This window comes from Arachis ipaensis, chromosome B5 (genome assembly GCF_059453495.1).
Source record: "Arachis ipaensis isolate K30076 ecotype BB chromosome B5, ASM5945349v1, whole genome shotgun sequence".
Taxonomy (NCBI): Eukaryota; Viridiplantae; Streptophyta; class Magnoliopsida; order Fabales; family Fabaceae; genus Arachis; species Arachis ipaensis.
In genome coordinates this window covers 37,989,358-38,011,872 of record NC_142440.1, presented here as the reverse complement: position 1 = coordinate 38,011,872, position 22,515 = coordinate 37,989,358, and the positions used below count along the sequence as shown (strand labels likewise).

The following is a 22,515-nucleotide window of genomic DNA, read 5'->3' as shown; positions in this document are numbered from 1 at the left end:
TTTTTGGATACCTCGTCACAAACTCCCTCCCAAGTAGGGAAGTTGGAGGAGTCTGCGGAGGCAGAGGGATTCCATGAGTTAAGGACGTAGTAGAGCCCATATGCGGTTTTCAAAAATATTGTTATTAATAAATACAGATAAATGAATTGAGACATTTTTTTAAATATTTTTGATAGTTTCATCAAATGGAACTATTATGGATAACTCCATCAAATACTTTTCCAAGAGAGTTTGTATTCATTCATATTAGTAAAATATAACATGTCTTACCTTAAGGAGTCTCAGCTTTGTTTTGGTACATAGTATTAAGGGATCTAAATATAGCAAACAGTCAAACACCACGTTACATGTTATCCAAGATTCTAGTACACCATTACTCCCCGTCATATAACGGAGACCAACATTGGATTGAGATGCTGAAGCTCCATGCCATTCCAATTTCCAACCAACCTAGACTCGTGTTATGAAATTTGACAACACTGCCCTTCAAAAGTTGGAAATAAAATTAAAAATAAAAAAGAAAAATGAATTTCTGCGCTTTCTTCTCGTCTGGGTACAAAACAAACTAATAAAACTGAACCAAAATTTTGTTTCTCCTATCGCACCTCTCCTTTCCTCTCCTATGAATGACCAGTGCCGAGTCACCAAGTGCAACTACCGTACTGATACCTCCCTTTGTCTTTCATCGGCATCATCACGCTCAACCTGAAATGAGAAATCATGGTTGTAATATCAGGTTGCAAAGAAACACAATTGGTATGTTCTTGTTATAAGCAAAACATAACCAGAAGTTTATATATCAATCACAGAAGTTTATATATCAATCACGAGTAGGATTGTACGAGTAAGGATTTGACCAATCACAAATCATTGTTAGTACATGGATAACGGAAGTACAAATAACATAAAGCTGAAAGCTGAAGCAATTGGGTTTTGTAAATAGTTTCCTTAAGTGGAGCATTCAATTCTTTTTTCAATCCCAAAATCTTAAGGAAAATTATGCATTCTGCAAACATTGAGTATATACATACAGGCAGATCAATAAAAGATCTAGTCTATGGCATCATCTATTTATTAATTTTGGAATCCCTATACCCTAAAGCACCATTAAGAAGTGGTTAACTTCTGGACAAGTTTTCGTTTACAGAAATTAATTCTTATCAGAACAAAAACCAGCGTTTAAAAGAGAAATGATATCATTTTAGCAATTGAAGGGAGCAATATATATTTACCTCAACAAGGACCTTTGCCTTCTTTGATTTAAGATCAACAGAATCCTTCTCAGATTTCATTGAAGCTAACTTATTCTTCCGTTTCACCCTTCTCTGAGCAGCTGCTTCTGCCTCTTCATCTTCAGAGCTTCCAGCTGCATTAGAAAACTGTTATGCTTTTGATTTTCAAATGCGTTCATTTCCTAGTTCATTTCATTTTTCTAAACTCAACCACAGAGCTCCAACTCCACATGCACAACTTTTCACCTCCAACATATAAGAAAAATAATAAACACTAGTCACAAAAGAAATGTATTGTATCATGGTAACTTATATGACATTTATTTTATTTTATTTGCTAGAAGCCAACAAATATGTTGGAATGTACAACAAATGGCCTCAAAATTACAGTATATTTGATGAGAAAATACCACTCTCTGATATGTGTGATTATGATGTTTATCCAGCTCAGGTGAAATGAATCACTTGACTCGCTAAAATATCAATCTGTTGTGATACAAAAGGGCAATAACAGAAACAACCAGCAAAATACTGAGGAACACAGCTGTAGATTCACAAGTAGTAGAAATGGGCAAAGGTCTCAGCCAAAATAACCAACTCCAAGCTGAGAGACTATTTGGTGACTATATGAGGGAGGTTGGTATGACATTGCTCATGCCTCAAATGTCGTATAGCTCAGTTTTGTTCCTGAATATATCCTCCAATTCTACTTCCGGTTAGTTCACATCTTTACTTCTCTGTATCCCACTATCCCTTCACCGTACTTTATACATATAACATAGAAAACCCCACAAATACTTCTCTACAACTTCCTAAACTTTCTTATCACTCTTGTAATTCTGCATATTGGTATTGGATTTATATATGACTTGGTTTTCGGGTCTCAATTAAACATTGAGAAATATATTTTGCTGAAATCACTAGGTGAATAGGTTGCAACCATCACACAATCATATCATATCCAAAATCCATGCAACTGGGTTTGAACAATGCAAAATAAAAATTTCTTTCCATTAAAGAATATTTTTTGAAATTGCTTTAAGATCTATTCTCTAAACTGAACTGTCTAATCCTTACCATTTTCATCATTGTCATCATCACCAGCATCATCAATTCTAAAATTAACAAAATCCTCCATGTCATCTTCCTCTTCAAGTTCATCATAACCTTCCACATACTCTATCTCTGCTTCCTGTTTAATAACCAAAAACGAAAAAAGAAATTAAATACAAGACAACATATTGTTCAAGTAAAATTTCAAACAGTTTTGCATGAAACATATATGACAATAGAAAATGCAGATGCATACCTCCTCCTCTTCCTCAGCAGGTTGAAGGTTGTCCATATCAAGAACTTTATTGTATTGTTCAATAGGATAATTGTAAATGTCACTTTGTTGATAAACTCCTTTTTGAAGGCGCTCCAGTAGCTCTTTCTCAATAGACTAAGTAAAATATAAGCACTGGTGAGGTAACCAAATACAACACAAAATTCATGTGTACAGAAAAGACTAGTATTAACTATAACCTTTTCTAACAAAGCTGCCTTTTCAGCCTTCTCTTGTCTTCTAGCCTCTCTCTTTATCTCCTTCCTTGGAGTTGTCATTATTTTCTCCCTTTAAGACAACCATTATAAACATGATAAATTAGATCAGTAATATGGAGAAACTGAAATTAACTTTCAACGAGAGCACACAAAAAAATAAATAAATAATTGATGAAGGAGAAGAAAATTTGTTATATGTATGTAATTTTGTAATTGTAGGAAAACAGATCAATTAGAAAAATCTGATGAATCCCTATAATCACAAACAATATTAGCCCAAGGAAGACACAAGCTGCATATATGCACAAGTATATTTCAAGTTTCTCACATCTTCAATGATTATCAAACTTGTATATCCTATCCTATCATAACCTCTCCTGGGGTGGAAACAGGTGGGGTAGACTCCAGACACTATATGAGATTGTAACACAGAATTAAGCATGTTGGTAGCAGCCAAACATCTATTTCGCTTATCTGGTTTCCACAATGATGTCCAGTAGTTCAAACAAAAATCAAACATGCCATAAATTTGGTCTGTGATACACTAACCCTGAGGGCTTGAGATATGTCATCTACACCCCCCCCCCAAAAAAAAAAAAAAAAAAAAAAAACACACCCCCACACAGTTTTTTTTAAATTAAAAACAAAAAAACACACACATACTTTATGTCTGCTTAAACATATATATCAGACTATATTGATAGCTTGGATCTAAATGAAGCCTCAGAATCAAATACAATTTCATTATTCTATAATGCGTACCCAAACTCACTGTTAGTAGACAATCTTCGTCACTCAGATTTAATTGATATGTCCACAAGATTGAATTTAAATGGTAAATTCATTCCAACAAAATTTCATTTCTTCATAAATCATAACTAATTATATGTTTTCCTCCCACATACAGATCTTGACTAATCATAATTTGTGTTGGTTTGGATTCGCTTTTTTGAGTTTAAAAAGTACTTTTATTCAATTTTAACATCTTTTTAAAGAAGTACTTTTATTAAAAAAAGAAAATTATTTGCTTTTTCTAATACCTTGCTTTAAAAAAAAAACAAGCAAAAGACGTTTTTAATACTTGAAAACAATTTAAAAAAAAACCTATCCAAATGTGAAATAGCTTTTGTCTATTAAAAAAAGATCTTTTTAAAAAAGATGAAAAAAATAAGTACTTTTTTCAAAAGCCAATCCAAACTGACCCTATATCTTCCAAACCACAAGCAGAAATCAATTAATAAACAATTTAGAGCACCAAAGAGATGACCTTACTATGGAGAAATTAAGCATTCCTTCACATTAAAAGACAATAAACAACAAACAATTCAACTTCATAGTTCATACCTTGTCTTCAACGCAAGTTTCCTCATGCGTATCCGCATCTGGGTCATTTTGGTCAATCGTTGCTTTGTTTTGTGTATAAGAAGCTTAGGCCAATACATCTATCAATGAGTCAATGCAAAAAGGTGAGACAACCAATTCTGAAAAGTACGAGTAAAAACATCGAATATTCAAATTTTCAAACAAAAACACGCATGGATCTGCAGTACCAGATGTTTGTCAATGACTTCAAGTGCCTTTTCATAATTCCTTGGCAGCTTAACTCTTTCCCACAACTTGTTTGGCATATGAGCTCTTTCTATAGTTTTCATGTAAAGGTAAAACACACCTGCAGTACCCAACATAATTCCATTACTATCTACATATTCGCACCAAACTCAACTTATTGCAAGGTCACCATTTAATAACTGACACACTATGCACCAACCAGAATCAATTTCTCCTACCCTATGAATTTAATTTTGATGCACAAACGGTCCAAAACTTATACTATCATTCTATCACATGACTATATCACAAAATATGGTTCAAGTCCCACACCCACTACTACTTGAATAATCATGCAAAATAAACTAATATGATGGATTCATTGTGCAAAAAACCTTTACATTCTCAATGCATCAAAATTAACCTCCTATACTATATTGAAATATGGAAAACAAGTTCCACATCAAGGTATCATATCAAACTCGCTGTAAAGCATGGTCTTAATATGCCATCTTCTTATAGTAATATAGTGATTCTTTCCAAAGGAAACAAAGTTTAACATCAGCTTAGAATATGCTTGACAATCACAAACCCCACAAGCATAATATCGTTCACTATGCACTAATTTCAAGAAAAAAAACTCACCAAACAATAAATTTAAAAAATCCAAGAGAACAAATAAAAAAGAAGAGCTTAATAAAAAGCAAATATGGTTTATGAGCAAAGTTACCATTTTCCTCTCGTATAGTAGCATAGCGACTGTTAGCTAAGGGGCATGAGCTTCGATTGCAAAGTCCAGTAACATTGTAAGGGTTTCTACAAAAATTCCCCGTCGTAATTCTACACAAAAAGAAAAATAAACCAAAAAACTGTGAAAATTTGGAACTTTTGACAAAAACAAGGAGAAAGAACCGTGAGAGTAATGAAAATAATTGAAGCAGAGAATGGTAGTGTTTCTTTACTTGGCCATGAAACTACAATGGTTGTGCCTGATAACGTGCCATATAACCTCATCGTGCTGCATCTTTGGATTGGGGTTTTAAAGGGGACTTTTGATTCCAGTGGTTTGGCAATGGAGTTGACGGCAGCGCGTGTAAACAAGAAGTTGCAGGAACAGCGGCTGCGAGCTATGAAGAAGAAAGGAACTTGTGCAGTTGTGCTTCCCTGGAACGACGTCATTTGATAAACTCAAATATTTCCATACAAATACACAAACTTGCAACACGCAAAGGTATTATCATCAGGATAATAAAAATGAAAATTAAAATCCATAACCTGATGCCAATTAACCATAAGAAATTCTAAGGTGTAGACCCAAGCAACCTCAGATAACCTGTCATCTTTTTCAATCCATTTAGTTTAAATTTTATCCCGAATAATTGCTTACTTGCCTACATATCGCTCAGATTGTTTTCCTTAATACCTATATTTCTCTTTCCTGAATCTGCATAAATCCCTTCAAGCCTTCAATTCTAAATTTTGCAGTGTTGGACACAGCACGAAAACAATTACCTAGATGGTTCTTAATAATCATCTCATTGGCAAGAAATCACTTGAACCCTTGAACCTCCCATTCATCTGATTTCCAAACCCTAAGTTCCAAGGATTAAATAATACACTTTCTTATGTGCACTATTTCATTTTGGCTATCACGACTCATCCTCGTCTATTCAACAAGCTAACAGGCACAATATTAAAAAGAATGATATAAAAACATCTACAGACTCGACTGTAATATTAGAGTTTAGGGTTTAGGTAAATGTAAATATAAATGAATTAGATAATATCTGTAGTCACTTCTGCGTTGTAAATGTAAATTTTAAAAATTGCATCAATCAGCAACAAATCAACCCTAAACACTAATAATCAGAAAAACAAAAGCATCAATCAACCACTAAACCTACATATATTACAATGTATCAATAAAATTTGAATGATCTGCCAACAAAATTTGGGAGGATGGTGTTTCTGATGGTGTATTTGATGAAACCATCTAGAACAACAATAATATAAAACAACAATATATTACACTGTTGAATAATCTGCCTGAATCAACAAAATTACAATCAACCAAATACAATCAACAACAATAAAGAATCTGTTAGTACACAGCAGAATAGCTTGACTCCAAAACAAGAAAAGTAAGGTTGATAAGTAGAAATTGGTTAGAAATTGGTTTGATAAGTTACAGGTCTGGTTAGTTCTCATCTCAACGTTTCTTATCATACATTGTAAAACCCTTACAGAATCGACAGATTCAGTTAATCAACATCATTAATCAGTTCTTCAGTTAATCAAATTATAGCCCAATGAGGCAATAAGTTAATAACTGAATAAATAAATAAAATTAAAAAATATACCTGAGAAGAGGTAGACCAAGGACGGCGAAGCAGAGTCTGGAAAGGGGAAGGCAGCAGCGACGGTGAGCCACGCCGGACGAGGGCGCGACGATGACGACGACGACGACGACGCGAGACGCTGTCACGCAGAGGAGGCGACGAGCCAGGAAGGAGATGCACAGGGGCCGACGCGAGAGTCACGAGACGAAGCAGAGTAGCCCGGCGGTGGCGGTGGCGGTGGCGGTGGCGGTGGCGGTGGCGGTGGGCGGTGCTTTTTTGGGAGTGTGAGAGTCAGAGGCTCTCCTTCTTGAGTGAGATTGAGAGAGAGGTAGGGGGATGGGGGCTGCTGCTGCTCGAAGAGGGAGAGGGTAGCTTTTAGGTTTCACTTTTTTCCCTTCAGAAAGCCAAAACGACGTAGTTTCGTTGGGGAAAGGGGCAAAAAAAAAAAATGCAACGAACCGGTTCGAGTTTTAACCCAGTCGGTTCACCGGGTTTCCGGTCCGATCGGACGAGTCGGTCCAATTCTGATAACACTGCTTTTAAATGTTATAAAAAAACTTTAGCCATTTAAACATTCACTAATAATTTTGTAAACCGAGACTATTTCACTGTCAAAATTTACACAACAGAAAAACAAAGCAATTACACAAATATTGTCTGCGAAATAAGAGAAACCACACTATAAAACAAAAGCAATTGCGCATTATATTCAAATCATTTGTTTAGTTTAAAACTTGTTAGAATTGAGACAAAAAGAGAGAGAAAGAAATAGAAAAAAAAAAGCAAACACGAGGAAAAACGCTTTTGTCACAATGATTCGGCGGCTAATTTTTTTTATATGAGGTTAATATGTGAATTATGCTGAGTTATAGAGTATTGGGGAGATATACACGATTGTGACGGCGTTCAATTTTTTGTTTTAGTGGGGAGAAATCGGACCATCCGATTTCATTGGAGAGAGTGGATACACAAATCGGACTCAGGGTTTTCTGTCAGTACACAAATCGGACCCAAGGTTTTCTGCCAATACACAAATCAGACCCAGAGTTTTCAGTACCTCCAATCGGACGGTCCGATTTGTCTTGCACAATCCTTATACCCTGGTAAAACACCATGCATATACCTTCATAATTCTGCTATACACCAACTCTCTCTCCACATTAAAATTAAAAAGTTCCTGATTCGGAGTAACAACATTAACTATTTGAATGAAGGCAAACATATTGCGGGCCATATTGATTATCAGGGTTTTTTCTGAAATAAAATAAAAAAAATTATTATTTTCTCAAACCCCATTTTTTAACTTTAATTTGCTTAATACACTTTTATCTTTTTAGAGTAAGTTCACCGCACCCCAGGGAACTCTATACCTTACCCCAGCAAATTTCATTCAAAATTTTCAAAATCCACGTTTTTAATCCATATCATTGTCTCTAAAAATAGTATATATATCTCCAAACAGTATATAGGAATATACAAAAATACATAGACAACAAGCATGGATTCTTCAAGGATTTTTTAATTATAAATTAAAAAAAAAGCTATATTTAACAATGGCAACCATGATCATCGTCTTCAAAAATACACAGGTACACTGGAATACCATATTTAACAAGAAATTTTTATTTATAAATTAAAAAAATAACTATTTCTCAAAAATAAAATACGACTTATTCCTGTATACTCTTGTGTACTCTTGAAGTGAAATAAAATTTATAAAGTTCACCGGGGTAAGGCAAACTTGCTAATTTTTATAGAGTTCGCCCGAGATGCGGCGAACTTGCCCAAATGCAAAAAAAAAAATCGTATTTGGAGAATTAAAGTTTAAAAATGGTGTTTGGGGAAATAATAATTTTTTATTTTATTTTAGTGAAAAAACTTGATTATCAGGTTAGAATTTAAATTAATTTTTTGTTTATTATATTATAGTTGTTAGTTGGTCAGTTAGTAGTTATAAGTTTAGGATAATTTTAATATATTAGAAAATATATATTTATAAAGAGTAATTCTCCACATACAAGTGATTTTCAATACAAGTCATACAAGTCATTTATATTCATGCCGTTTCACGTTTTTTTTGTGCCTCTTTTTCTTCTTCTTTCTCCTTGCTTCCTCTTCCTCTTCCTCTTCCTCTTTCTCCGTGTCTCTTTTTCTTCTTTTTCGTAATTTTTCTCTCTCGTTATCTTCGTCATCAACACCACCTCTTCCTCCCTCTTTTTTTATTGAAATTTCTTCTCCTCTTTTCGTTTTCTCTTTCTCCTTCATCAAAATCACCAGAAAAAACGAAGAAACATTATTCAAGGTACTGTTTTACTGTTTTTCTAGATTTTTTTCTAGATTGTCTCTGTCATGTGCCTAATCCTTAACCAGCAAAACATTAAAAGATTTCAAGAAGAAATATACTATCTCCCCCTATATTGGGTGTATTTCTTAAATCCTTTGGGTGTATTTCTTAAATCCTTTGGGTGTATTTCTGTAATCGTTTGGTTTATTTCTGTAACTGTTTGAGTGTATTTTTGTAATCATTTAGATGTATTTCTGTAATCGTTTGGGTGTATTTTTGTAATCGTTCGGGTGTATTTTTGAAATTCCATCATCTTCAAAACAATTTCAAAGCTTGATTTCAGAAACCATGAAAATAAAAAAAAAAACAGAAGGAGATCGAAGGCAAAGAGAGAACGCTTTTCCATACAAATCATACAAGTCATTTATATTCACGCCGTTTTCACGTTTTTTTTGTGCCTCTTCTTCTTCTTCTTTCTCTATGTCTCTTCTTCTTCTTTTTCGTAAAAAAGGAAACGAAGATGGTTCAATAACGCGCGTGTTAGGTCCAACTTGTAAGACTTGTAAACAAAAATGACTTGTATGTGTAGCACTCCTCATTTATAAATATATAAATGAGGGAGACTTTTAAATTTAATGTAGAAATCTTTGGATTTAGTCTACATGTAATTATTATGAAATGAGATAAACGTTTATTTATGAGTAATAAATTTTTAGAGATATTTTACATAATAGATGTTATTAGTAGTATTGGTTAAAATTTGACGTAGAAATCTTTGGATTTAGGCTAATTGTTGTAGTTTATTATGATTGAAATGAATGGTGATTTATGGTTGACAGAGTTTTAGAGGTACTTTAGATAATATGTATTATTTTTAGTGGTGATTTAAATTGAGCTTGATGTCGAAATTACATAGAGTCGACGGGTTCTATTTCTGAGGAGAAATATGGACTCGGGAGTGGAAGGACCGTCTGATGCATTGTTGTCTTATTTGGAGGAGACTAGTTTCGTCCATGTAGCTCGAGTTAGAGATTTTCACTTCGACAACTCGCTCCTGTCAGTCTTTGTCGTGCGATGGCATCCAGAGACCCATTCATTTCACATGCCATCGGGTGAGTGTACCATCATCCTTCAAGATGTTACTTATCACCTTGGCTTGTAGACACATAGGGAGCTGATAGGTGGTTGCAGTCGTGATTTTCAGACTTATTATAGTCGTGAGATATAAGAGATGGTTGCAGAGGCACTTGAAGCATTGTCACGCGAGTCTTTCACCATTAAGATGATGTGGTTAAAGGATCGCCTAAGACAAATGTCTGCTAATGCTAAACCAGATGTACTCCAACAGTATGTGTGTTGTTACATACTCAGATTGATCAGCGGGCTACTAATGACAGAAAAATCTAGCATCACCATATATGTTAGATGGATCCCATTGATTGCTAATTTCGAGAGATGCAAGTAGTACTTGTGGAGTTCTACTATGCTCGCTTGGACCTACCATTCTTTGTGCATGGCTATCAATTCAGAGATGGGTGATTTGGCTGGATGCATCCTACTTATGCTTTCTTGAATTTACCACAGATTCCTAGATTGGTGCCTTGAAGGTAGGGACGTGGTAGATTTTTCATTGGCTGTGAGGTATGTCTTTATATTTACAATACATTTTTTGTAGTTGCATAGAGATGACATGGGTCAGAAACTATTGCACTAAAGGTAGCAATTTGACTTGGTCCCTTATGATAGGGTATTTAGGTTTACATATAAAGTACTTAGTAAATTCTATTTATTTATACTCACAACTAATTTATATGTGCATATTTTTTGTAGTTCCGGTGGACACCTTATAACATACAACCTTTGCATGATATCATTCCTCAGCAGGTGCATAGCAACAAAGAAAGGCTAACATATACTGCAGTGGTGGCTTTGGTTTGTTTTTATTTCATTGAGTTCCATCACCCAGATTGAGTTGTTCAACAGTTTAAAGTGAACAGCATATATCTGAGGCACCGGTAAATATTGACGGGCTACTTACCTTGACCTTCAGTTTAGAGAATAAATGGTGGCCAACTGAGCTTGCATTGTGGTACTCTTCATGGAGAGACCGTTTCGAGCCTCTGCGATAGGTGATAGTGTTACCCACGACAGACCTACGCCCTTCGCGAGCCTATTTTACCCGATGGTGCCGAATGTGCCACAGTCATTTCATGTCACAGTGTGACGCTCACCTGTTACATGTGTTACCATACGATGCTCCACAGGAGGCCCCACAGGCCATTAGCTTGATGCTTCCTGCAGATGCTTTTGATCTTCGACATATTTTTCTAAATTTTTTTGTTAGGTACTGTGAAAACATATTACCCTGACTAAGTTAAGCAAATGCTTCTCGACCATTCTTAATAAACAAGTTCTGCAGTCATATATACGTGGACCGAATAATGACTATGATGGGAAGGTTACTGGTGCACGAAATTGTGATCTCAATGGCGCCAACAACATGGTACGCACAATTGTAATATCACTCTTCTTCACAACTAGGCACAACTAACTAGCAAGTGCACTGGGTCGTCCAAGTAATAAACCTTACATGAGTAAGGGTCGATCTCACGGAGATTGTCGGCTTGAAGCAAGCTATGGTCACCTTATAAATCTCAATCAGGCGGATTCAAATGGTTATAGAGTTTTAATAATTAAAAGATAAATAAAACGTAAAATAAAGATAGAGATACTTATGTAATTCATTGGTAAGAATTTCAGATAAGCGTATGGAGATGCGTTGTTCCTTCTGAATCTCTGCTTTCCTACTGCCTTCATCCAATCCTTCATACTTCTTTCTATGGCAAGCTGTATGTTGGGTGTCACTGTTGTCAATGGCTACTTCCCGTCCTCTCAGTGAAAATGGTCCTCTACGGTTTCCCGCATGGCTAATCAGCTGTTGGTTCTCGATCGTGTAGGAATAGGATTTACTATCCTTTTGCATCTGTCACTACACCCTACAGTCGCGAGTTTGAAGCTCATCACAGTCATCCCATCCCAGATCCTACTCGGAATACCACAGACAAGGTTTAGACTTTTCGGATCTCAAGAATGCTGCCAATTGATTCTAGCTTATACCACGAAGACTCTGATCTCACAGAATGGAAGGCTCTGTTGTCAGGAGAGGCAACCATGCGTCGTAGACCAGGAATCCAAGAGATACACACTCTAGCTTGTTTTCATGTAGAACGGAAGTGGTTGTCAATCACACGTTCATAAGTGAGAATAGTGATGAGTGTCACATAATCATCACATTCATCATGTTCTTGTGTGAGAATGAATATCTTAGAATAAGAATAAGCATGAATTGAATAGAAGAACAATAGTACTTTGCATTAATACTCGAGGAACAGCAGAGCTCCACACCTTAATCTATGGTGTGTAGAAACTCCACCGTTGAAAATACATAAGAACAAGGTCTCGGCATGGCCAAATGGCCAGCCTCCCCAAATGGCATATGAATTCGAAAATAGGGAAAAAGACCCCTAGTACAATAGTAAAAAGTTCTATTTATACTAAACTAGTTACTAGGGTTACAGAATTAAGTAATTGATGCAAAAATCCACTTCCGGACCCACTTGGTGTGTGCTTGGGCTGAGCATTAAAGCTTTCATGTGTAGAGGTCTTCCTTGGAGTTAAACGCCAGTTTGTAACTTGTTTTTGGCGTTTAACTCTGCTTTGCAACTTGTTTCTGGCGTTTAACGCCAGAATAGGGCAGGAAGCTGGCGTTAAATGCCAGTTTGCGTCGTCTAAACTCAGGCAAAGTATGGACTATTATATATTTCTGGAAAGCTCTGGATGTCTACTTTCCAACGCAGTTAAGAGCGCGCCAATTGGGTTCATGTAGCTCCAGAAAATATACTTCGAGTGCAGGGAGGTCAGAATCCAACAGCATCTGCAGTCCTTCTTCAGCCTCTGAATCAGATTTTTGCTCAAGTCCCTCAATTTCAGCCAGAAATTACCTGAAATCACAGAAAAACACACAAACTCATAGTAAAGTTAAGAAATGTGATTTTTATTTAAAAAATAATAAAAATATATTAAAAACTAACTAAATCATATTGAAAACTATGTAAAAACAATGCCAAAAAGCTTATAAATTATCCGCTCATCACAGCATCAAACTTAAATTGTTGCTTGTCCCCAAGCAACTGAAAAATAAGTAGGATAAAAAGAAGAGAATATACTATAAATCCCAAAATATCAATGAAACTTAGCTTCAATTAGATGAGCGGGACTAGTAGCTTTTTGCCTCTGAACAGTTTTGGCATCTCACTTTATCCCTTGAAGTTCAGAATGATTGGCATCTATAGGAACTCAGAATTCAGATAGTGTTATTGATTCTCCTAGTTCAGTATGTTGATTTTTGAACACAGCTACTTTATGAGTCTTGGCCGTCGCCCTAAGCACTTTGTTTTCCAGTATTGCCACCGAATACATAAATGCCACAGACACATAACTGGGTGAACCTTTTTAGATTGTGACTCAGCTTTGCTAGAGTCCCCAATTAGAGGTGTTCAGGGTTCTTAAGCACACTTTTTTTTTTGCTTTGGATCACGACTTTAACCGCTCAGTCTCAAGCTTTTAACTTGACACCTTCACGCCACAAGCACATGGTTAGGGACAGCTTGGTTCAGCCGCTTAGGCCAGGATTTTATTCCTTTTGGGCCCTCCTATCCACTGATGCTCAAAGCCTTGGATCCTTTTTATTACCATTGCCTTTTGGTTTTAAGGGCTATTGACTTTTTCTGCTTGCTTTTTCTTTTTCTTTATTATTGTTTTTCTTTTTTTTTCGCCAATTTTTTCTTTCTTTTTCTTTTTTTTTTTCTGCAAGCTTTGGTCTTCACTGCTTTTTCTTGCTTCAAGAATCAATTATATGATTTTTCAGATTATCAAATAACATTTCTCCTTTTTCATTATTCTTCAAGAGCCAACAATTTTAACATTCATAAACAACAAATTCAAAAGACATATGCACTGTTCAAGCATTCATTCAGAAAATAAAAAGTATTGTCACCATATCAAAATAATTAAAATAATTTCAAGGATGAATTCGAAATTCATGTACTTCTTGTTCTTTTGTAATTAAAATATTTTTCATTTAAGAAAGGTGATGGATTCATAGGACATTCATAGCTTTAAGACATAGACACTTAAATACTAATGATCATGTAATAAAGACATAAACACAAATAAACATAGAGCATAGTAAATGAAAAACAGAAAAATAAGAACAAGGAGATTAAGGAACGGGTCCACCTTAGTGAGGGTGGCGTCTTCTTCCTCTTGAAGAACCAATGGTGTTCTTGAGCTCCTCTATGTCTCTTCCTTGGCTTTGTTGCTCCTCCCTCATAACTCTTGGATCTTCTCTAATTTCATGGAGGAGGTTGGAATGCTCTTGGTGCTCCACCCTTAGTTGTCCCATGTTGGAACTTAATTCTCCTAGGGAGGTGTTAATTTGCTCCCAATAGTTTTGTGGAGGAAAGTGCATCCCTTGAGGCATCTCAGGGATTTCATGATGACGAATTTCCTCATGCTCTTGTTGAGGTCCATGAGTGGGCTCTCTTGTTTGCTCCATCCTCTTTTTAGTGATGGGTTTGTCCTCTTCAATGAGGATGTCTCCCTCTATGATAATTCCAGCTGAATTGCATAGGGTACAGATGACTTGGCCACAACTTCATAGAAGTGGTCTTGATGGACCTTTGAGATGAATCTCTCCATCTCCCATGACTCAGAGGTGGAAGCTTTTGCCTTCCTTTTCCTCTTTCTAGAGGTTTCTCTGGCTTTAGGTGCCATAAATGGTTATGAAAAAACAAAAAGCAATGCTTTTACCACACCAAACTTAGAATATTTGCTCGTCCTCAAGAAAAAGAAGAAAGAAAGTAGTAGAAGAAGAAGAAAATTGAGAAGATGGAGGGAGAAGGTGTATTCGGCCAAGGGGGAGAAGTGGTGGTTGTAATGTGTGAAAATGGAATAGTGTTGAGGGATTTATATAGGGGTGGGGAGAATGGTATGTTTCGGCCATTAGGGTTGGGTTTGGGAGGGAAAATAATTTGAATTTTGGAGGTAGGTGGGGTTTATGGGGAGGAGTGGATGGATGTGAGTGGTTAAGGGTATTTGGGGAAGAGGAATGGAGGTGATTGGTGAGGGGTATTTGGGGAAGAGTGTTATGAAAAGGTGTGAAAAGGAGAGAAGAAGAGGTGGGGTAGGTGGGGATCCTGTGGGGTCCATAGATCTAGAGGGGTCAAGGACTTAGCATCCCTGCTCCATTTAAGCGTGCAAAACGCCCTTAGAATGCATGTCTAGCGTTAAACGCCAGCTTGCTGCTTGTTTCTGGCGTTTAACGCCAGCTTTTCTCCCATTCTTGGCGTTAAACGCCAATTCCATGCTCTGTTCTGGCGTTAAACGCCTGTCTGGTGCTTGTTTCTGGCGTTTAACGCCAGCTTGATGCTTCTTTCTGGCGTTAAACGCCAGTTTGATGCTTCTTACTGGCATTTAAACGCCAGTAAGCTCTTCCTCCAAGGTGAGCTGTTTTCAATGCTGTTTTTCATTTTATTTTTTATTTTTCAGTTATTTTTGTGACTTCACATGATCATCAACCTAAAGAAAACATAGAATAGCAATTGAAAATAAATAGATATAATTAAATAACATTGGGTTGCCTCCCAACAAGCACTTCTTTAATGTCAATAGCTTGACAGTGAGCTCTCATGGTGCCTCACAGAAAATCAAAGCAATGTTAGGGCCTCTCAACACCAAACTTAGAGTTTGGTTGTGGCCTCCCAACACCAAACTTAGAGTTTGAATGTGGGGGTTTTGTTTGACTCTGTACTGAGAGAAGCTTTTCATGCTTCCTCTCCATGGTTACAGAAGGAGAACCTTGAGTTCTGAATACAAGGTAGTCCTCATTCAACTGAAGGACTAACTCTCCTCTGTCAATATCAATCACTGCTTTTGCTGTGGCCAGGAAGGGTCTGCCAAGGATGATGGATTCATCCTCATCCTTCCCAGTGTCTAGGATTATGAAATCAGCAGGGATGTAAAGGCTTTCAACCTTCACTAGCACGTCCTCTACTAGTCTATAAGCCTATTTCATGGATTTATCTGCCATCTCTAGTGAGATTCTTGCAGCTTGTACCTCAAAGATTCCTAGTTTCTCCATTACAGAGAGTGGCATGAGGTTTATCCCTGACCCCAGGTCACACAGAGCCTTCTCAAAGGTCATGGTGCCTATGGTACAAGGTATGAAGAATTTTCCAGGATCCGGTTTCTTCTGAGGTAATGTCTGCCTCATTAATGCATTCAATTCATTGGTTAACAACGGAGGTTTATCCTCCCAAGTCTCAGTACCAAATAACTTGGCATTCAGCTTCATGATTGCTCCTAGATATTTAGCAACATGCTCTTCAATGGTATCTTCATCTTCTTCAGAGGAAGAATATTTATCAGAGCTCATGAATGGCAGAAGGAAGTTCAATGGGATCTTTATGGTCTCTGTATGAGCCTCAGATTCCTTTGGTTCCTCAAATGGAAACTCCTTTTTGTCCAGAGGACGTCCCATGAGGTCTTCCTCACTAGGATTCACGTCCTCCTCCTCCTCTGGGTATTCGGTCACACCAAGTAAGGTTATGGCCTTGCACTCTCTTTTGGAATTTTCTTCTGTATTGCTTGGGAGAGTACTGGGAGGAGTTTTAGTAATCTTCTTACTCAGCTGACCCACCCGTGCCTCCCAATTTCTAATGGAGGACCTAATTTCATTCATGAAACTTAGTGTGGTCTTGGATAGATCAGAGACTATGGTTGCCAGGCCAGAATGGCTCTGTTCAGAATTCTCTGTCTGTTGCTGAGAAGATGATGGAAAAGGCTTGCTATTGCTAAACCTATTTCTTCCACCATTATTATTGAAGCCTTGTTGAGGCTTTTGTTGGTCCTTCCATGAGAAATTTGGATGATTTCTCCATGAAGGATTATAGGTGTTTCCATAGGGTTCTCCCATGTAATTCACCTCTGCTATTGCAGGGTTCTCAGGATCATAAGCTTCTTCTTCAGAAGATGCTTCTTTAGTACTGTTGGATGCAGCTTGCAATCCATTCAAACTCTGAGAAATCATATTGACTTGCTGAGTCAATATTTTGTTCTGAGCCAATATGGCATTCAGGGTATCAATTTCAAGAATTTCCTTCTTCTGAGGCGTCCCATTGTTCACAGGACTCCTCTCAGAGGTGTACATGAACTGGTTATTTGCAACCATTTCAATGAGTTCCTGAGCTTCTGCAGGGTTTTCACGTGAAGAGATCCTCCTGCAGAATGGTCCAATGACATTTTTGACAACTCAGACAGACCATCATAGAATATACATATGATGCTCCATTCTGGAAGCATGTCAGTAGGACACCTTTTGATCAGTTGCTTATATCTTTCCCAGGCTTCATAGAGGGACTCTCCTTCCTTCTGTCTAAAGGTTTGGATTTCTACTCTAAGCTTTCTCATCTTTTGAGGTGGAAAGAATTTGGCCAGAAAAGCACTGACCAGCTTATCCCAAGAGTTCAGGCTATCCTTAGGTTGTGAATCCAACCATGTTCTAGCTTTGTCTCTTACAGCAAAAGGGAAAAGCATAAGCCTGTAGACCTCGGGATTAACTCCATTGGTCTTGACAGTGTCACAGATTTGCAAGAATTCAGCTAAAAACTTATGAGGATCTTCCATTGGAAGTCCATGGAACTTGCAATTCTGCTGCATTAGAGAAACTAATTGAGGCTTAAGCTCAAAGTTGTTTGCTCCAATTGCAGGAATTGATATGCTTCTTCCATAGAAGTTGGAAGAGGGTGCAATAAAGTCACCAAGCATCTTCCTTGCATCTCCACCATTGTTATTAGGTTCGGCCATGTCACCTTCTTTTTCGAAAATTTCTGTCAGGTCCTCTCCAGAGTGTTGTACTTTAGCTTGTCTTAGCTTCCTCTTTAGAGTCCTTTCAGGTTCTGGATCAGCTTCAACAAGAATGTTCTTATCCTTGCTTTTGCTCATATGAAAAAGAAGAAAACAGAAAAGAAGAGGAATCCTCTATGTCACAGTATAGAGATTCCTTTATGTGAGTAGAAGAAGAGAAGAATAGAGGAAGGAGTGAGAAGATGAAGAATTTGAAATTTAAATTAAAATAAAAGGAAAATATTTTTGTTTTTATTTTAATTATTAGTTAGAATTCAAAAATTAAAAAAAAAATTAAATTAAATTAAAATTTAAAACAATTAGTTAATTAAAAAGGAATTTTGAAAAAGAGGGGAAGGGTTTTCAAAAATTGGTGAGAAAAAAGTTAGTTAGGTGGTTTTGAAAAAGATATGATTGAAATAGAAAACTTTTAAAAATAAACCAAAAAGTCAAGTAGTTAATTGAAAAAGATTTGAAAATCAAATTTGAAAGGGTGAGAAGTTAGAAAAGATTTTGAAATTGATTTTGAAAAAGATATGATTGGAATTGAAAAAGATATGATTGAAAATTATTTTGAAAAAGATTTGAATTGAAAATTAAAAAGATTTGATTTTGAAAATTGAAATTGATTACTTGACTAACAAGAAACTAAAAGATATGATTCTAAAATTTAAAGATTGAACCTTTCTTAATAGGCATGTAACAATCTTTAAAATTTTTGAATCAATCACATTAATTGTTAGTAAAGATTTTGAAATTATGAAACAAAATAAGAAAAAGATTTTTGAAAATCAACTTGAAATTTTCGAAAATATGAATGAAAAAATGAAAAAGATTTGATTTTTGAAAAAGATAGAATTTTTGAATTGAAAATTTGACTTGACTCATAAGAAACAATTAAATTTTAAAAACTTTTTGACTAAGTCAAACCAAATTTTCGAAAATATGAGAGAAAAAAGGGAAAGATATTTTTTTATTATTTTTGAATTTTTAATGAGGAGAGAGAAAAACACCAATTTGAAGCAAAAGATAAAGATCATGAATCAAAACAACTAATGCATGCAAGAACACTATGAATGTTAAGATCATGATGAACATCAAGAACTTATTTTGAAAAATTTTCAAGAAAAGAAAAACATGCAAGACGCCAAACCTAAAAATTTTTAATGTTTACACACTAACAAATTGAAAATGCATATGAAAAACAAGAAAAGACACAAAATATGAAAATGCAAAGATCAAACAAAGAAGATCATCAAGAACAACTTGAAGATCATGAAGAACATTATGCATGAGTTTTAGAAAATTTTTTATGAAAATAAAAAATATGCAATTGACACCAAACTTAAAAATTGACACTAGACTCAAACAAGAAACATCAAATTTTTGGTTTTTATGATTTTATTAAATTTTTTTGTATTTTTCGAAAATAAGAAATAAAAAACTTAAAAATAAAATAAAATTACCTAATCTGAGCAACAAGATGAACCGTCAGTTGTCCAAACTCGAACAATCCCCGGCAACGGCGCCAAAAACTTGGTGAACGAAATTGTGATCTCAATGGCACCAACAACTTGGTACGCACAATTGTAATATCACTCTTCTTCACAACTTCGCACAACTAACCAGCAAGTGCACTGGGTCGTCCAAGTAATAAACCTTACGTGAGTAAGGGTCGATCCCACGGAGATTGTCGGCTTGAAGCAAGCTATGGTCACCTTGTAAATCTCAGTCAGGCGGATTCAAATGGTTATAGAGTTTTAATAATTAAAAGATAAATAAAACGTAAAATAAAGATAGAGATACTTATGTAATTCATTGATAAGAATTTCAGATAAGCGTATAGAGATGCGTTGTTCCTTCTGAATCTCTGCTTTCTTACTGCCTTCATCTAATCCTTCATACTCCTTTCTATGGCAAGCTGTATGTTGGGTGTCACCGTTGTCAATGGCTACTTCCCGTCCTCTCAGTGAAAATGGTCCTCTACGGTTTCCCGCATGGCTAATCAATTGTTGGTTCTCGATCATGTAGGAATAGGATTTACTATCCTTTTGCGTCTGTCACTATGCCCTACAGTCGCGAGTTTGAAGCTCGTCACAGTCATCCCATCCCAGATCTTACTCGGAATACCACAGACAAGGTTTAGACTTTCCAGATCTCAAGAATGCTGCCAATTGATTCTAGCTTATACCACGAAGACCCTGATCTCACAGAATGGAAGGCTCTGTTGTCAGGAGAGGCAACCATGTGTCGTGGACCAGGAATCCAAGAGATACACACTCTAGCTTGTTTTCATGTAGAATGAAAGTGGTTGTCAATCACGCGTTCATAAGTGAGAATGGTGATGAGTGTCACATAATCATCACATTCATCATGTTCTTGTGTGTGAATGAATATCTTAGAATAAGAATAAGCATGAATTGAATAGAAGAACAATAGTACTTTGCATTAATACTCGAGGAACAGCAGAGCTCCACACTTTAATCTATGGTGTGTAGAAACTCCACCGTTGAAAATACATAAGAACAAGGTCTAGGTATGGCCGAATGGCCAGCCTCCCCAAATGGCATATGAATTCGAAAATAGGGAAAAAGACCCCTAGTACAATAGTAAAAAGTTCTATTTATACTAAACTAGTTACTAGGGTTACAGAATTAAGTAATTGATGCAGAAATCTACTTCCAGGCCCACTTGGTGTGTGCTTAGGCTGAGTATTGAAGCTTTCACGTGTAGAGGTCTTCCTTGGAGTTAAACACTAGTTTGTAACTTGTTTTTGGCGTTTAACTCTGCTTTGCAACTTGTTTCTGGCGTTTAACGCCAGAATAGGGCAGGAAGCTGGTGTTAAACACCAGTTTGCGTCATCTAAACTCGGGCAAAGTATGGATTATTATATATTTCTGAAAAGCCCTGGATGTCTACTTTCCAACGCAGTTGAGAGCGCACCAATTGGGTTTCTGTAGCTCCAGAAAATCTACTTCGAGTGCAGGGAGGTCAGAATCCAACAACATATGCAGTCCTTCTTCAGCCTCTGAATAAGATTTTTGCTGAAGTCCCTCAATTTCAGCCAGAAATTACCTGAAAACACAGAAAAACACACAAACTCATAGTAAAGTCAAGAAATGTGATTTTTATTTAAAAACTAATAAAAATATATTAAAAACTAACTAAATCATATTGAAAACTATGTAAAAACAATGCCAAAAAGCGTATAAATTATCCGCTCATCACAACACCAAACTTAAATTGTTGCTTGTCCCCAAGCAACTGAAAATCAAGTAGGATAAAAAGAAGAGAATATACTATAAATCCCAAAATATCAATGAAACTTAGCTTCAATTAGATGAGCGGGACTAGTAGCTTTTTGCCTCTGAACAATTTTAGCATCTCACTTTATCCCTTGAAGTTCAGAATGATTGGCATCTATAGGAACTCAGAATTCAGATAGTGTTATTGATTCTCCTAGTTCAGTATGTTGATTCTTGAACACAGCTACTTTATGAGTCTTGGCTGTGGCCCTAAGCACTTTGTTTTTCAGTATTACCACCGGATACATAAATGCCACAGACACATAACTGGGTGAACCTTTTCAGATTGTGACTCAGCTTTGCTGGAGTCCCCAATTAAAGTTGTCCAGGGTTCTTAAGCACACTCTTTTTTTTGCTTTGGATCACGACTTTAACAGCTCAGTCTCAAGCTTTTAACTTGACACCTTCACGCCACAAGCACATGGTTAGGGACAGCTTGGTTCAGCCGCTTAGGCCAGGATTTTATTCCTTTTGGGCCCTCCTATCCACTGATGCTCAAAGCCTTGGATACTTTTTATTACCCTTTCCTTTTGGTTTTAAAGGCTATTGACTTTTTCTGCTTGCTTTTTCTTTTTCTTTATTATTATTTTTCTTTTTTTTTCGCCAATTTTTTCTTTCTTTTTCTATTTTTTTTTCTGCAAGCTTTGTTCTTCACTGCTTTTTCTTGCTTCAAGAATCAATTATATGATTTTTCAGATTATCAAATAACATTTCTCCTTTTTCATTATTCTTCAAGAGCCAACAATTTTAACATTCATAAACAACAAATTCAAAAGACATATGCACTGTTCAAGCATTCATTCAGAAAATAAAAAGTATTGTCACCATATCAAAATAATTAAAATAATTTCAAGGATGAATTCGAAATTCATGTACTTCTTGTTCTTTTGTAATTAGAATATTTTTCATTTAAGAAAGGTGATGGATTCATAGGACATTCATAGCTTTAAGACATAGACACTTAAATACTAATGATCATGTAATAAAGACATAAACACAAATAAACATAGAGCATAGTAAATGAAAAACAGAAAAATAAGAACAAGGAGATTAAGGAACGGGTCCACCTTAGTGAGGGTGGCGTCTTCTTCCTCTTGAAGAACCAATGGTGTTCTTGAGTTCCTCTATGTCTCTTCCTTGTCTTTGTTGCTCCTCCCTCATAACTCTTGGATCTTCTCTAATTTCATGGAGGAGGATGGAATGCTCTTGGTGCTCCACCCTTAGTTGTCCCATGTTGGAACTTAATTCTCCTAGGGAGGTGTTAATTTGCTCCCAATAGTTTTGTGGAGGAAAGTGCA

General features: G+C 36.2%; 1 protein-coding gene and 1 non-coding gene across 3 annotated transcripts; one reads left to right on the top strand and one right to left on the bottom strand.

The window, feature by feature from the left end:
- Positions 1-214: 214 nt before the first annotated feature.
- On the bottom strand, positions 215-7,074 carry LOC107643534 (uncharacterized). 2 transcript variants are annotated; one of them, XM_088488337.1, is made up of 11 exons: positions 6,686-7,074; positions 5,288-5,489; positions 5,056-5,165; positions 4,328-4,446; positions 4,122-4,219; positions 2,760-2,847; positions 2,542-2,676; positions 2,310-2,424; positions 1,233-1,366; positions 606-705; positions 215-479 (listed from the first exon to the last, which is right to left on the bottom strand). In XM_088488337.1, exons 2-10 carry the CDS (start codon positions 5,347-5,349, stop codon positions 655-657), a joined length of 912 nt encoding a protein of 303 aa, XP_088344463.1. In that variant the 5' UTR covers positions 5,350-5,489; positions 6,686-7,074; the 3' UTR covers positions 215-479; positions 606-654. The 2 variants fall into 2 exon arrangements, with proteins under 2 accessions (XP_088344463.1, XP_088344462.1); XM_088488336.1 differs by having other exon boundaries at positions 215-705; positions 6,686-7,061.
- Positions 7,075-17,363: 10,289 nt separating this feature from the next.
- On the top strand, positions 17,364-17,471 carry LOC148563887 (small nucleolar RNA R71). Its single transcript, XR_015885235.1, has one exon. It is a non-coding gene; the product is annotated as a small nucleolar RNA R71 (small nucleolar RNA).
- The last annotated feature ends 5,044 nt before the right edge of the window (positions 17,472-22,515 follow it).